Below are 14,301 nucleotides of genomic sequence, written 5' to 3'. Positions count from 1 at the left end.
ACTGAGGAAGCTAGACACAAGAAAGAAAAATAGATGAACTGAAACATAGGCCAGACCCCTCAATGCAACCTGTCAATTACAGATTTTCTGGGAGTGACTTTGTAAGTGCCACAGTGTTTTTTTTCTTCCAAAACATGTTTGAGGTAATAAAAATATCAAACAAATTAAAAAAATCAGTGCCCCCCTCCCCAAAATATTTCATAAATATTTATGCAAGCGCCTAACACCACCATTTTTTGCAAGTCTTTAAAATAGAAAAATGACCTTTGAAGCAATGTAACCTTGAGAACAGAACTAAATAAGAGGTTTTTAAAAATTCAATAGATCTCATAGCCAAAGATGGCAGTTTCTCTCCCCCCCCCATTCCTCCCAATGTGTACAGTTCAGATGAAAGGAATTAAGTGGGTATATCTGGAAGGAAAATAAGTGGATGAGGGATAGCATGGTGACTTATTCTCAGTTAAGATGGTCAATGATGGGTACTTTCCCCCTGGATATTGGCAGTTGATTGAGCCTGGCATTCAAGTCCTCTTTACATCAGATAAGGAATTGTCATCGGTCTACCTTGAACTTGTGATGAAATTCAGTGGCCAATCCATAAGGTGAAGGGGGTTGAGTTTAAAGAAAACCCAAATACTCAATTAAGTTTCATTTTTGCTTAAGGAACACTTATCTCTTGGCAAAGTACCGGGCTTCCGTGTGGCAGGCGGTGCTTTGGGCAGTGCTTAGACAAGGCACAGGAGTTTCTGCTGTGCGTTCTTCAAAAGAAAAAAGGAAGCAATAGCCACCACAAGGGAGAGCTGCATACATTTCAATATTGGGAAGGCAACCAGGCAGTGAAACCTTCAATACAGCTAATAACAACTAGGTTCTCTCTTTGCTTCCAGGTAGTACTTTCCAACATTTTGAGAGATGGGTTACAAGGGTTTTGTTGAAACACCTGTCCACCGAGTCAATTTAAGAACCACTATAGTTCTGGCAAGAGAACTGTGGATGCCCATCCTTCTCATCTAATCTTTTCTTTGGGTAGATATGCCATGCTAGCAGGAGATTCCCCACAGGGCTGCAGCTGCAAGCCTGGAACATTGTTCTGTCTTGGTCTGCCAACATCTTAATTCTAGGAAACACATACTAAGATGAAGGAGACACTCCCTTTCCACCAGCATTCAGCACTAGAGCCAGTTTCACCTTCTCTGACATTCTTCCAGATAGCTAGAGGCAACCATGTTGGGAAGTGATGGTGGCCATTTTTGGTACAATGAGAAGTGAAGACACTTCTAATGAGAAACACAAAAAGCCATATTGTTGAGCCTTGTCTCTAGGAAGGTGCTGTGTGCCATAACAGATAATGTGTTCCAGCTATATAGAGCCTCATTTGCATTTCCCCCCTGAAAAAGCCTTTCACACAAGTGTGAAACGTTGTATTTTCACTCCTTTGTGCAATAGATACTACAGGGATTGATAGTTTATGATTACAGTGGACCGGCTGTAAGAGTTCGCATCTCTTTGAAGAGGTAACCTTAGAATATGCCTTCCCTATAACAACCTGTCACAAAACTTAGACAAAGACCATAGTTTACATTTATGCCACATTCTTTGGGATCATCGTTTACCAGTTGTGAACTTGGGATAGTGACTTTATAGGGCCTAAACGTTATTCACCGGATAGACAAAACTGCAAAAATCAAACAAAGCATACTGCCCTTATGCACACAGATCCACTAATATAGAATCCTAAGTAATTTGTTCCTAACTCATACACAGCACCTATCAGGTCATGCATCACCTAATTTCAGTCTCAGAGAATTCAGTGATGTCACACCTCCTTGTTGCTTTCGCCTTGTTTGCAACTACATCACTTAAAACCCATTTTCAGACTTTTTAGTCACCCTTATCTCCTGTTTGGTTGATATTACCATGGAAACAGAGAGAGTAAGAAATATATACACAAACAGAAAAATTATAGGAGTCATGTAACATCCCGCCCGCCCACCCTTCCCCCACCCAATGGAAGACAGGGTTACTTTTCATATTCAATAACTGATTTAGATCCCACTTTCCTCTATAAAGGAATTACATTGCCTTGGCATTCTCCCAACTGCTTCTCAAGAATATGTGAAGTCATTTATGATTCAGATTCTGCAAGTAAAAAAGAAGCTATTGGCACAATTGCATCTTCAGATGCTGGGTGCATAGCTCCTTCAGGCAATCTGAATCTTGTTTCTTTTAAGCATGAAACCTGAAAGGCAGAAAACTACTACTACAGACATGTGGTTACTCAACTCAAGGAGAAAATTTATTAACTTGGCCATTTCTCACTTGAGAGAGGCACCTTTGCCCAAAGCACTGTTAATCAGTAAACCTCTAAACATGGGGTTCTGTGGTTCCTACAGCTAAATCATCATTTAGGGGGAAAGGGGCAGGGAAATATAGACATATATGTATGATCCCCTAGAAAGGAAGTGGCCTCAGTGTGTGGTTGATTGCAGGTGCCTATGTTGCATGGGGGGGGGAAAGCAGGCGGAGGATCATAGTTCAGAGGTCAAACCGATGTTTCCAAGCTGTGTAAAGGGCTTTCTGGATCTGGAATGGTGTCCTCAGCTATATCGCCGTCCACTGCATTGTTATTTTTGTTGAGGGGTGAGGACTCGCCTGGGCTCTCCCCATTTTGCTTTTTGGGTTCTTCAGCTTCCAGGTCTTCTTCGGCGCCATCGAGGAATGGGGTCCGAGGCTCGTCTTCCTCCAGGATGAACTCTGGGTGAGTCATGAAGTTATGAATGGAGCTTCTGGATTCGGGTTTCTCAAGGCCTTCATACAAGGAGCTACGGAACGCATTCACCACTTTGATCTGTACCAAAGAGGGATGGGGAAAAAACAAGCAAACACAAAAGTGAGTGGTAGCCACAGGAGCCCTCGAGGATTTCAGGGGAAAGAAGAATGCAACAAGCATAACAACAACAACAGCAGCAGTAGTCACAACAATAGTAGTTTTGAACAAAAACTTAATAAATATGAAAGAGGACCTATGGAGAACCAGAACAGCCAAGATGGGTCAAAGGTCAGGCACTACACGCGTGATGGGGCTACCAACTATGAGGTGGCTTCAGAAGCTGCAAGAAAAAGCATGTAACATTTTAAGACAATAGCTTTGAAATGCATGGACATTCAAAGCACAACAGTTCTCAAATGCGTGTCTGTGTGTTCAACAAAAATACCCAAATGAAACAGTTCAAGGTGGCAAGTTAGACATAAACACAAAGTGTGATTTGCTTCAAGGCAAAATTAGGGTGGGAAGCAATGGTGGCAGTTTTTAATTTTCAAACCTACAAAGATTAATTTAACGAATGTGTCACAAAGACAAAAAGGCTGAGACTGCATACTGCAGCAAGTCCAAGCAGATGCCAATACCGATGAACGTACCAGTGAGCATGCAAGAGTAAAAGTCAGTAAATTGGAATGCATATTTAGGAGCTCCAGAGCCGCTTCAGAGTTACCATGCCAGGAACATGGTCAGCATTTCCCAAGAGCAGTTGCTAACTTCAGAGCTTGTTCTATAGCTATGTCAGGAACTCACAGCTGCTCTGGGCAGGAGCTCTTAGCCTGTGATAATAAGGACCAATACCTTAGGCACAGGTATTGTATTAGCAGTTATGAGTACAATTTTGCAGACTAGTCTCTCTTCTTTACTGGTGCAACAAAATCACTATCAACACTAGAAAAAAAGACCTAGATTTTCAAAGAAGCCTAAGAAACTAGGTCTCTGAGCTCTTAGGCAGTTAAATTGCAGCTTTAAACAAATTTGGCAGGAAAATATCAAAGCATAGTCTCCTCTGGATGTTTTGAAAATCCTAGGCTCAAATAATAAAATTCACAGTTTGCTCGGTCACATGGATAAAGTGCAAGGAATGTTTCAAGAACATAAAAGCATTGCGGACATTGCTGCTGAGGCATCTTCTCATTATAGGATGCAGCGTATTTCTGCAAAGGTCATGCTTCCCCAGACAAACCAACACAAAAATGTGAAGAACACAGCTTGCTGTATACCAGCCTAATCATATGTGCATTGGCTATATCAGCTTTCCATGGAGACTTGTATGCACTGCACAATCCACAGAAGCTCATTCCAAAAACAAAACAACATATCATGATACAATAAATATTTTATACAGAACTGGCACAAAATTGGAACTTTAAAAAAAAATTACTGAATGTGAGGTCCATAGTTTTTCAGTTGTATATTTACAAACACACAAATCCTATTTCCCCTTTTTGTACCCAGTTGCTCATATCTAGTACAGTAGAAGTAACATCTCTATAATCAGAAAGAAAAGAAGCTTGCAGAACATGTTCAAATTTTTGTGGTTAATACGTATTCCTTTTAAAATCTACAGACCTCAAAATAGTATTGGCAGTGCCCATCCTTCACTACAGGGCAGCAAAATAACTTGCACTAAGGGCACAGCCGCATGTTACCAGCCTTTTGCACCCAAACACTGGTTTCCACTTCTCCGTCTAATGGCACTGGGAAGGGAAAGCGTCCAGCTGAAAAGTATGGGTAGGAAGACACTGATTAACCACCCACCCAGCTTTCCCCTTCAGTTCTTCCTTCCAGCCAGGGATCCAGGACCATGTTTTGTAGGCTGCAAAGAAAGTAGCTAAGCTGGGGAGGGGGACTGTTGGAGGAAAGCACACAGGGGGAAGGATACCCCCCTCCTGCCCACTGCTTTTTTGCTGCAAATGCTCCCTTATGCCACTCTGTAGAAGAGAACAGGAAATCAGGGTTTCCATAACCAAACTAGCCAGCTATAAAGGATAATTCTGATAAAAGCTACATAAAATGTCTGTGAATTGAACCCACACATTTCCAAGTTCAAAGTTTTGTTGACACCTTTTGTAATGAGACATTTGAGTATAACAGTCACAAACTAAGAGCTAAAGTACATGATGCATTTTTTAGTAAGTTGGGCTCAGGAAATATAGTTTTAAAAGTCTATGGGGACCCAATTCAGCTCAGAACCACAGCATGGGAGATAGATGGACTCCTCCCCCCACCCTTTTCCTGAGCTGAAACAGCTTAGGACAGTGGTGGGGAACCTATGGCACGGGTGCCAGAGGTGGCACTCAGATCCCTCTCTGTGGGCACACATGCCATCGCCCCAGCCAGGCCCAGACCATCATTAAAGTGTCAAATTCTCTGCTAAATAATTTTAAGTAAGTGAAAGCATTTGGGATTGCTTTCCTTACTTTGTTTGGATCATCTTAAGTTAATGTATGAGTTGTTTTTTCTAAAGTAAAACCTCAGTATTCAGGTTAAATTGCTGTGTTGGCACTTTGCGATAAATAAGTGGGTTTTGGGTCGCAGTTTGGGTACTCGGCCTCTAAAAGGTTCGCCATCACTGGCTTAGGAGGAGTGACTGCAGTGGTGAGTGGCTGCAGGGAAAGCTAGTCCTTGGACCCCACTTGTTAAAAAACACATTGTGTAGTTTGGCCTTGTGGCTAATGGACTGAAATTACTCCTTGCAAACTCAATGTTATTTGGGTTTTACTGCATTCCGAGGTGTGCTGGGGAAGTTCCTATTATATTTACTTCTGGTAAAGGAATGTTGGATTTCAGATGCTCAGGCCTGCCTCAAACTTTAGAAATATCTGCAGCTTTAGAAATATCTGCAATTTCAGTTACTTTATAACAAACGTCACACTATTACCTACATTTATTATCCACTGTGCAAAATCGTCATATAAATTCTACAGGATATAAAGGGTCACCAAGGTGGTGTGTTATTGGGATAAACTGTCCATCAGCTACTGTTTGCTAGATCATGGCCTTTTAATAAATTCTGATTGCTACTTTGAGTTCAACAGCCAGATTATTGGTTTTGAGAACAAAAGAAATGGCTTGCTGAATCAGACTTCGCATTCAGCTCAGCTTCCAATGTGGCTAACTAGATGCTCCTGGGGAAACTCATGAATGGCCATTTCCTATTGTCTGTCCTCAGGATCCAGAAATCAGAGGTATACTGCCTCTAAACAAAGGGGCTAATTTCAGCTAATCTGCCTAATACCTATTGACAGAACCAGGGGTCATTCCCTGCAGGAGTGCACAGGAGCAGAGCTCCGGCAGTAAAGAGCTCAGGGGGCGGGCACATGCAACAAACCCCACCCCCTGCTCCCAGCAGCCCTCAGTCAGAGCATGAAGCCGCCAGGTAAGTTGCAGCGCTTCCCCCGGCCCCCGGGTCCAAAACAGTCCAGTAGTACCTTTAAGACCAAGTTTTATTCAGGTACAAGCTCTCTCCCTACTCTGCGAAAACAGATCCGCACGCCCCCCCCCCCAGTAGCTAGCAATCCAAAACAGTCCAGTGGAGCCTGAGCGGTGGGTGTTACCTTCTGACACACTTCTGGTGATGTCAGGGTATGTGGCATATGCAAATAAGTTATGCTAATGAGCTCCTGCAGCTATTTTTCTACGAAATGACCCCTGGACAGAACTGTCCTTCTTGAAGTTAATGGTTCTTGAAGTCTTGTTATACTGGCAGGTAATTATACTTGGTGTGATTCACTGGATGGCACCATTAGATTAGCTTATTGTAAGGCCAAAAAGCTAAAACAGAAGCAGCTTTGAAACTCAAAACCCAACTCACTGCCAAAACTGCTACCATGCAAGAAATCTTTGGTTTCAGAATGCTGTATACACAGAGATATAAAGTTACAAAGCATTATCTTAAAGCTGTATAGAATGATAACTCTGCCCACAAAATCATTTTGTCAATGTTAGCATGGTATGCAATCCCGAGAGGTAGGGCAGGGCACAACACCCCTGGAGACACCAGTATGGTCAGTGTTTGGAAAAGAATTTCACCTTGTAGAAGAGTCTTAATCAGACAGTGAACTCTGACATGTGGTGCCAGAAGATCCACAGATATAGAGAGTGGCTGAACATATACCTAATTCTACAATTCTGGCATGGAGTATGTCAGTAGCATCTTAATTATAGAACCACTCAACAGCTGAAAAGATGGGCAACTCTGAGGAGCTAGAACCAAAAATATCTCTGAACATCATGAACGGTTCTAGCAAAAGCAGCAAAGGAGTCCTGGAACATGACTGCCTGATACAAAGTAAGGAAGAAGGCGCTCAAGCCAAACACTTGATGCTTACAGAGGTAGCACAAAACCAATAAAAAAGGAGCCTTTAAGAGCTGAGAAAACAATGATGGAGAACTGCACTGGAAGCTCTAGGTTCTGAGTCACCCAGAACGAGGACGTTAGTAATGTTCATTTCTGCAGCTCCTGTTCTTTTCTATGGAAAAACACATCCTGAGGGTACGCTAGTATTTTTTTTAATTTAAAAAAGTTGAGCTTTGTGACTTTCTCAACAATCCCTTTTTTTCCAGGTTCTGCTTCCTTTAGACATTCAGTATTTTAAAAAGCCATAAAGTTAATATGATCCAACATTAGAGGTATTTAAAACTGAAACTCTGGATCCACACTCATTTTCTCTGGGAACTGTAAATAGAATCAATTCTTGCAGCATGTTTTGTAGCCACAGACTGCAGTGTGTTTGGATTCTACCTGCTTGAGTGGTTCTGCTATAGTGTAATGAGGCAAAACTGCTTACACGCCTTGATAGAGTGTACAGCATTTCAAACTGTTGCAAGGAATCCTGGAGTTCTTCAAAGCATATTCAGTGTTCTACAATAAACAATTTGCCAACCACCACTAAAATTCCATTGCAGTGTGCAACCATGGGAGAGAGCTGGATGTGCTGTGGGGCCTATTCCCAGTTCAGTGCAGGGAGCCAGTTTGGATAGGGGTTTGGACTTAGACTAGGGAGACTGAGGTTCAGATCTCCACTCAGCCATCAAGCTTACTGGGGGGCCTGAATGGGCAGAGGGCATAGGTGCTCCAGGCCCTGCACTTGGGAGACAACCACCATACTGCCCCCATCATCCCTCACCATCAGTTCCTGTGTAGTGGCAGTGGCCAGCAATCAGCTGTTAAGGGGGTTGGGGCTCTCCCCAATCACCCTACAGCTGATGGCCAGCTACCTGCTTATAGGATATCAGATAGTACATCTATCAGACAGTACATCTATAACAAAGGTTTGCATGGTACAGGTGACACATAAAGCAGAAACCCTAAAAAGAAGGCTTACACACTTCTCACCCTTTCAAAACATCATCAGGGGATACTAAGTGTGCAATCCAGGCCAAAGGATTCTGTTCCACAGGCATTTACTCTGGTGAAAAAAACGTGTTTCTCCTCTTCCTTTCAGCACAAGAGGACACTCATTGGTTTGGATTCTAACTAGTATTTCTGCTCATGCAGTGCAATATTCTGCTTCCCCCTTCCTATAGCAGCTCAAAATGTTGCATTTCATGCCCCTGCGGGAGAAGGAGACAGGAAAACCATGGTCCTCGCACCAGTGGAAATGTTTCATGGGATCCAATCCACAAGTTTATTACTTTGTACCTCTATGTCATAGCTCATTTAAACTCTTACCTCCTTTCCCAGAAGGATTCCTTTCTAAGGTGTACAATTAGCAAGTCAAGTGGCTGTACACACCGTTTGTATCATGGTACTTCCCCCAATTTATTCATGAGGTCTTCCTTTTCTTATCAGTCAGCCCTTATGAACACAGCACATGGGACCGGTGAAATTTTAACACTGTAGAACTTTCCACCAGGTATTGAGAGAGAAAGGGGGGGGGGCAGAAAGGTAGCTTTACAGAATAGAAAAAATGAAGTAGAGAACTGCATAGGCAAGGCCAAAAAGACACAGCATAATTTTTGATGCTGTTATTGTGTGATGGGAAATCATCCTACTCACTCAAATAATATGTTCCCTTTTTTCCTACCTTGTCCACCAATGACATGAAAATTAATAAATCACGAAAGTGTGGCATTCTTGGCCGAGTATGATGCATAAAACCTGAACATATTTCTTTCGATAAGGCGTTATACTGACACTTGACAGCTGCACTCCTTCACAAATTCTGGGAATATGCATAAAAAATAAATAAAGTGACAGTATAGTCTAAGTACTAAATGCATGTAAGTTGTGCTCGAAACGGGGCCACAAAGAAGGGAGATTAAAGTAAGTAGCAGCCAATAGTAAACATATGTTGGACAGTGTTTCTTAACTTGTCCGAGAAAACAACAGTAATCAGGGTCTTAAATGTATGACTCTAGATGTGAAGAATTAATTTCATTTTCTGTAGAAGAAGCCTCTATTATTTTTATAGCATGGCAAAATACATAATTGATTACCACATCCTTGTAGATTGAAGTGGCAATACCAAATAAAAAGAAAAATATTTGTAAAAAAATTGTTCAGCATGTTATTCTTCAGACTTCCTTTTCACCTGCCACTTTTCCTGTACAGAATAATAAATTATCTCTAGATGTGACTGTAATCCTAAAGCCTGCATATCTATAGATCAGATTGCTAGTCAGCGAAACTACCCAATTTTGTGCAAACAGGCAAGGCCCATTTCTCAGCAGAAGCAGACTGCAGTGCTCAGGAGTCACTGTATTCCCAGGTTCAAGGAAGCACTTAAATCTGGCCTAGGAACCTAATTCCCACAAAGGACCTGACATTACTGATTGGGACAATGTTTTGCAAACCAGTATTCTGACTTTAAAAACTGCACATTTTTATGGGAAGTGTTCAGTGGCACAGCATAGGATTTCCATGCAGCAGTTCAAAGTCAAGCCACTGACATCTCCTGTTACAGGCTCTCAGGTAGCAGGTGTGGGAAATGACTTCCCTCTGCTTGAGACAAATGGCTACTATGCCACTAACTGGGTCATCATTCCTTTGCTCTGGTGATGAATTTTTTCTTAATAAACAAGAGCCTTAGGAATATTTCTGTACTGCAGTTTTGCACATTCTTTATGTGGAAAATAAGCTCCTTAAGGATGGCTTTCTTCCTGTTACAAACTGAGTTCCAGCATCTTATACCAATATACAAACAACTGCTATGGGATATAACCCATTGGTGCACCACATGCTTGGCAAGCGGAAGGTGACTAGGGTCAAACCCCCCCCCCCATCACCTTCAATTAAAGGATCTCAGGACATAGCTATTAGAAAAGACCCTTCTCTGAGAATGTGGAGAACCACTTACACTCAGAATAGACAATACTGAGATCAATAGCCTGATACAGTATAAGGCAGCTTCATGTATTCACATATGTCCAACATATATGAATGTATATGTTTCACACTATAGCCTTTGACACAAACTGCTGGTCTGAGCCAAAAGAGATCCCCTCCCCCCAAAATTAAATTTGATCATGAGAGCTTTTTTCAGATAATGAGTATCCATAATATGCTTAATCTGCAATGCTGAGATATTACATTTGCACAAGAAGTTTATTAGGATCGATGGAAGGAGAAGCAAGCCGTAATTCTAAGAATCACTCAAGGACTGCTCAACACAAGACAAACAAGTGTTCAGAAAATGTTACTCTGTTGGCCTGATCCTATGCATGTTTACTCAAAAAACAAAATTTATTAGTTTCAATGGCGTTTACTGCATAGGACCAGTCTCTGGCTTGCAAATATCCTTCAAGGAGAAAAATTGCCTCCCAGATAACATAAAAATTGTTTTACGGAAGTTAAGTGCTTCATGTAGAAAACCTGCACTTTTAATTAAGACATTTCCCCCACTCTCATATTTATCAGTGGCCATCATACCTTCCCTTTTCTCTTTAATAAAAGCATCAAACATTTTGTGCCCCTGTGGGAATATGGGAATGATAATTCAGTCCTGCGAGGAGGAGAAAGATAAAAATTGCAATAGAGGAGAAGAAGAAACAGAAAAAGAACCAGAAGGAATTTTGAAACAAAGTTAAAAATGCAAAAGCTTTTTAAAAAAGTTGTATGTACACTCAGATTGCTTTCCCCCCCGTACTTCCTCCAAATTCTCAAGACAAGAAACCATAAGTCAAGTTATGGTTAAAAGAAAAGGGAAAGAGAACAGGTTTGGTTAGGTCTGTGCGAGTGCCTTTTGGTGGTTATTAGGAAGTCATGCATTGAATAGACTATCACTCACTGCCCGCAGGAGGAGATGCAGCAGCAGCAGCAGCAGCAGAAGTGGTGGGAGTGGAATTGACGGAGGAAAGAGCTACATGGGTTGGGCTAGAAACATTTTTTACATCGTGGTGTTGGCTCACGATGGAAGGCTGTCTCCTGAGGGCTCCCTGTAAAGAGGAGGCGCCGGTCTGGAATGTGTAAACTACGTCCATCTGCAAAGAATCAGAGAGTGAGATAGCTTTGTCCCACAGTCAAAAGAGGAAAAGGAACTGGGAGAGAGGAATGGGGAGGCTGGGGCAGACAAAGGATACAGATACAAACAATAAGGGACAAAGTAGGAGGGGAAAGAGGAAAACCCCTGTACATTCCCATAAACAAGTTCAGCTGTTAATCCACAGGTAGTGGTGCTGGGCACTGAGTTTCCAAGCCTTTTATCTTCTTGTCCCCAATTATTCTTGTGTTTGCAGTAAGTGCTTGTTTACTGCACAGCATATATAAAAATGCGTAAAGAAACCCTCATGGCCTGCTACTTTGAGTGAAACAGACAAACTTTGCTTGGATCTGCACTCATCCCTTTTAGAACAGACACAGTAACTTCCCAACAGAATTGAATTCAGCAGCAACACATTCTCCCCTTTTCCAGTAGTAGCAGCTATGCAAAATGTCTATTGGCTGGCTCTTGGAGTAATTCCCTATTTTTCCATAGAAACATCTCAAGTTTTATTTACAAACACAATAACTTGAATGGTTCTTTTTAAACTGGCACCAAATAAATGTTTAAATGCAGAAACAGGTCAGGTGTCTTTTGAAAAAAAATGTTTTAAAGTGCAGTCCTAAGTGTTCCCTCTAAGCTGAGTTGGTGTGAGCTAGCTCACAATTTTTTAGTCTCTGGCTCACACTTTTTTGTCTTAGCTCAGGAAGCATGGCTCCAGGGCAAACTGATTTATGCAGCAGCCAAATCGCCTGCCCACAACTATAATGCCAGTAGCTCACAAAGAAGAGTTTTTGCTCACAAGACTCCATGGCTTAGAGGGAGCATCCTAAGCAGAGTTACATCCTTCTAAACCCACTGATTTCAGTTGATTTAGAAGAGCCCAATTTCAGCTGATATGGAAGAACCCCAATGCTTACTCATACCAGGTGTGTAAGGTACATCCATTTGCACCCTTAATTGCAAAACAGGATCAGGATGGGGGCAATGTACATTAGCACAGTGGTAGGCAGGAAGGGAGGTATTTAACTCCCCCCCACACACACACTACTTTTCCATCACAAGTTCAGCAAGGTCATTTCTTCTCTTGCTGGATTCCAGGTGTGTATGTGTGGGGGCAACCACATTCCTGGAATGTGGGGGGGGGACCTTAACAGGTAAAAGCACCCCCTCCTCTGCCATTTGCTATTGCAAATCACCCCCTCCTAATGCTGTTCTGAAGTGAAGCAGCAGACCACTGGGGTTTCATCAATATTCGTGCATTGCCAGCGTGTTCAAACCCTACAATCAGAAACGTGTGGGGTGAGATAGAGAATGAGAGGTGGCAATCCCGTGGAAAAGCACTCCGTAAGCTCAGTGGATGAGAAGGTGTGCCCGTAAGCAACAGAGATGCCACAAAAGTACAGTCTAGAAACTTCAGTGGGATAACTAGTGTGTTTCCAGTTGCTTGGCTCCAAGGGATACCAAAGGGCATAGCCACACAATCTAACAGAGGTTGCCATGGGCTGAGCTTCTTGCCAAGGACTGGGCCTGAAATCACATGGGGTCCATTTGTTTGGCCAAGAGGAGACAAACAAGTCACAAAACAACCAAGCTGAAGCTAATGGCAGCTGCAGTTTGTCAATTCATCTCAAAGCAGATAGGGCACAGAGGCATGCAGAGATATCACAATAGCAGAGAGTTTTCTTCACTGTCTCTGGAAGGCATGGGAAAAACTGCTGGATTTGGTACAAGCTTCCTGCTTCTCTGGCAAGACATTTGGTATCAGCTGCAAAGGGCCCTTGCTAAGAAGGAAAGGGCTGTAGTTTTCATTTCCCAATACAAATTGTGTCTGTAGTTAATCATGCAAGCAATACCAAAGAGTCCCCCACTGTTTTCCCTGAAGGGACACATATACAGGGCACTTCTCTGAGCAATCTGCAATTCCAGGAGCTTTTACTTCCAAAATCAAGGCTAAATTGCTTGGATTTACATCACACACACACAAGACAGACTGAAGCCTTCTCACATTTGCATAGTGTTTGCTGTAGCAGACAGCACTGTTCATTCAGTGAACATGCAAAGCTCTGCAAGTGAAATAGGTCTTTCACAAACTCGGTATGATGACTTCGTTCGTCTTATTAGCTCAATAGGGGCTTCTCAGGGAAATTTTACACCACCATATCATGTCTAGTTGTACCTACCACCTTTTGCCATACAGAGAGGAGCACACTTAACAATGAATGGCTCTCCCTCTGAAGATTTTCATATAAGGTCAGCTTAAGGAACCACATATAGCCAATGACTTCAGATCCTCAGAGTCTCTTCTTGTACCTCAGAACCCATAACCTACCTCAGTGATACATCCAGACAGAAAGAGACATGCAACGGCAATCTTGCCAGGCTGATGCACATCAGCACCAGGGTTCAACAAGGCTCCCAATGTGACAACCATACCCTGCTTCACACTGCATGCCATGTGCAGCCTCCATCAGATTCATAGTCCTTAGTTTGTATTCTTGGTACATGACTCTGTGCATGGAGCAGAAGATTTCAACATCTGTAGTACAAGTAACCACCCTTAAAGTGGCAGAGATTACAGTTCCATATCTAAAACACACTCATGTCCAGGTTCCATGCAGGCATTCTTCTGAGACCATTTCCCCTCATTTAGGGCCTTGTGTCCTGTCATGGAGGCAAGCATCTGGACCACAATAAGAATAAATTTCTATGATTTTATCTTATACAAGTAAAAGGCAAGGAGAGTCATGACTTAAGCACTAACATAAGGCTTCCATCCCATAGAGATCCAGTTTGGTGTAGTGGTTAAGTGCATGGACTCTAATCTGGGAGAAGCGGGTTTGATTCCCCACTCCTCCACTTGCACCTGGCTGGATGACCTTGGGCAAGCCGTAGTTCTGATAAGAGCTGTTCTTGAAAAAAAGAGCAGTTTCTGTCAAGAGCTCTCTCAGCCCCACCTACCTCACAGGTGTCTGTTGTGGGGAGGAGAAGGGAAAGGAGTTTGTAAGCCACTCTGAGACACCTTTGGGTAGTGAAGGGCGGGGTATAAATCCA

The 14,301-nt window shown here is 42.5% G+C and overlaps 1 protein-coding gene across 3 annotated transcripts in view; it reads right to left on the bottom strand.

The window, feature by feature from the left end:
• Nucleotides 1–1,996: 1,996 nt before the first annotated feature.
• The window catches only part of ATP2B4 (ATPase, Ca++ transporting, plasma membrane 4), a 197,239-nt gene continuing 184,934 nt past the window's right edge, over nucleotides 1,997–14,301 (bottom strand). The window contains exons 21-22 of one of the 3 annotated variants that reach the window (XM_015407325.1): nucleotides 11,132–11,248; nucleotides 1,997–2,848 (exon numbers count right to left, since the gene is read on the bottom strand). In XM_015407325.1, the coding sequence (XP_015262811.1) occupies nucleotides 2,543–2,848; nucleotides 11,132–11,248 (423 nt within the window). In that variant the 3' untranslated portion in view covers nucleotides 1,997–2,542. Of the gene's footprint in view, nucleotides 2,849–11,055; nucleotides 11,249–14,301 lie in introns of all 3 variants that reach the window. The other 2 variants (XM_015407324.1, XM_015407323.1) reach the window with 2 other exon arrangements.

Source organism: Gekko japonicus, unplaced genomic scaffold (assembly GCF_001447785.1).
Source record: "Gekko japonicus isolate JY-2015 unplaced genomic scaffold, Gekko_japonicus_V1.1 scaffold228, whole genome shotgun sequence".
Taxonomy (NCBI): domain Eukaryota; kingdom Metazoa; phylum Chordata; class Lepidosauria; order Squamata; family Gekkonidae; genus Gekko; species Gekko japonicus.
The sequence above is the reverse complement of the archived record's forward strand: the minus strand, read 5'-3'. Positions and strand labels throughout refer to the sequence as shown.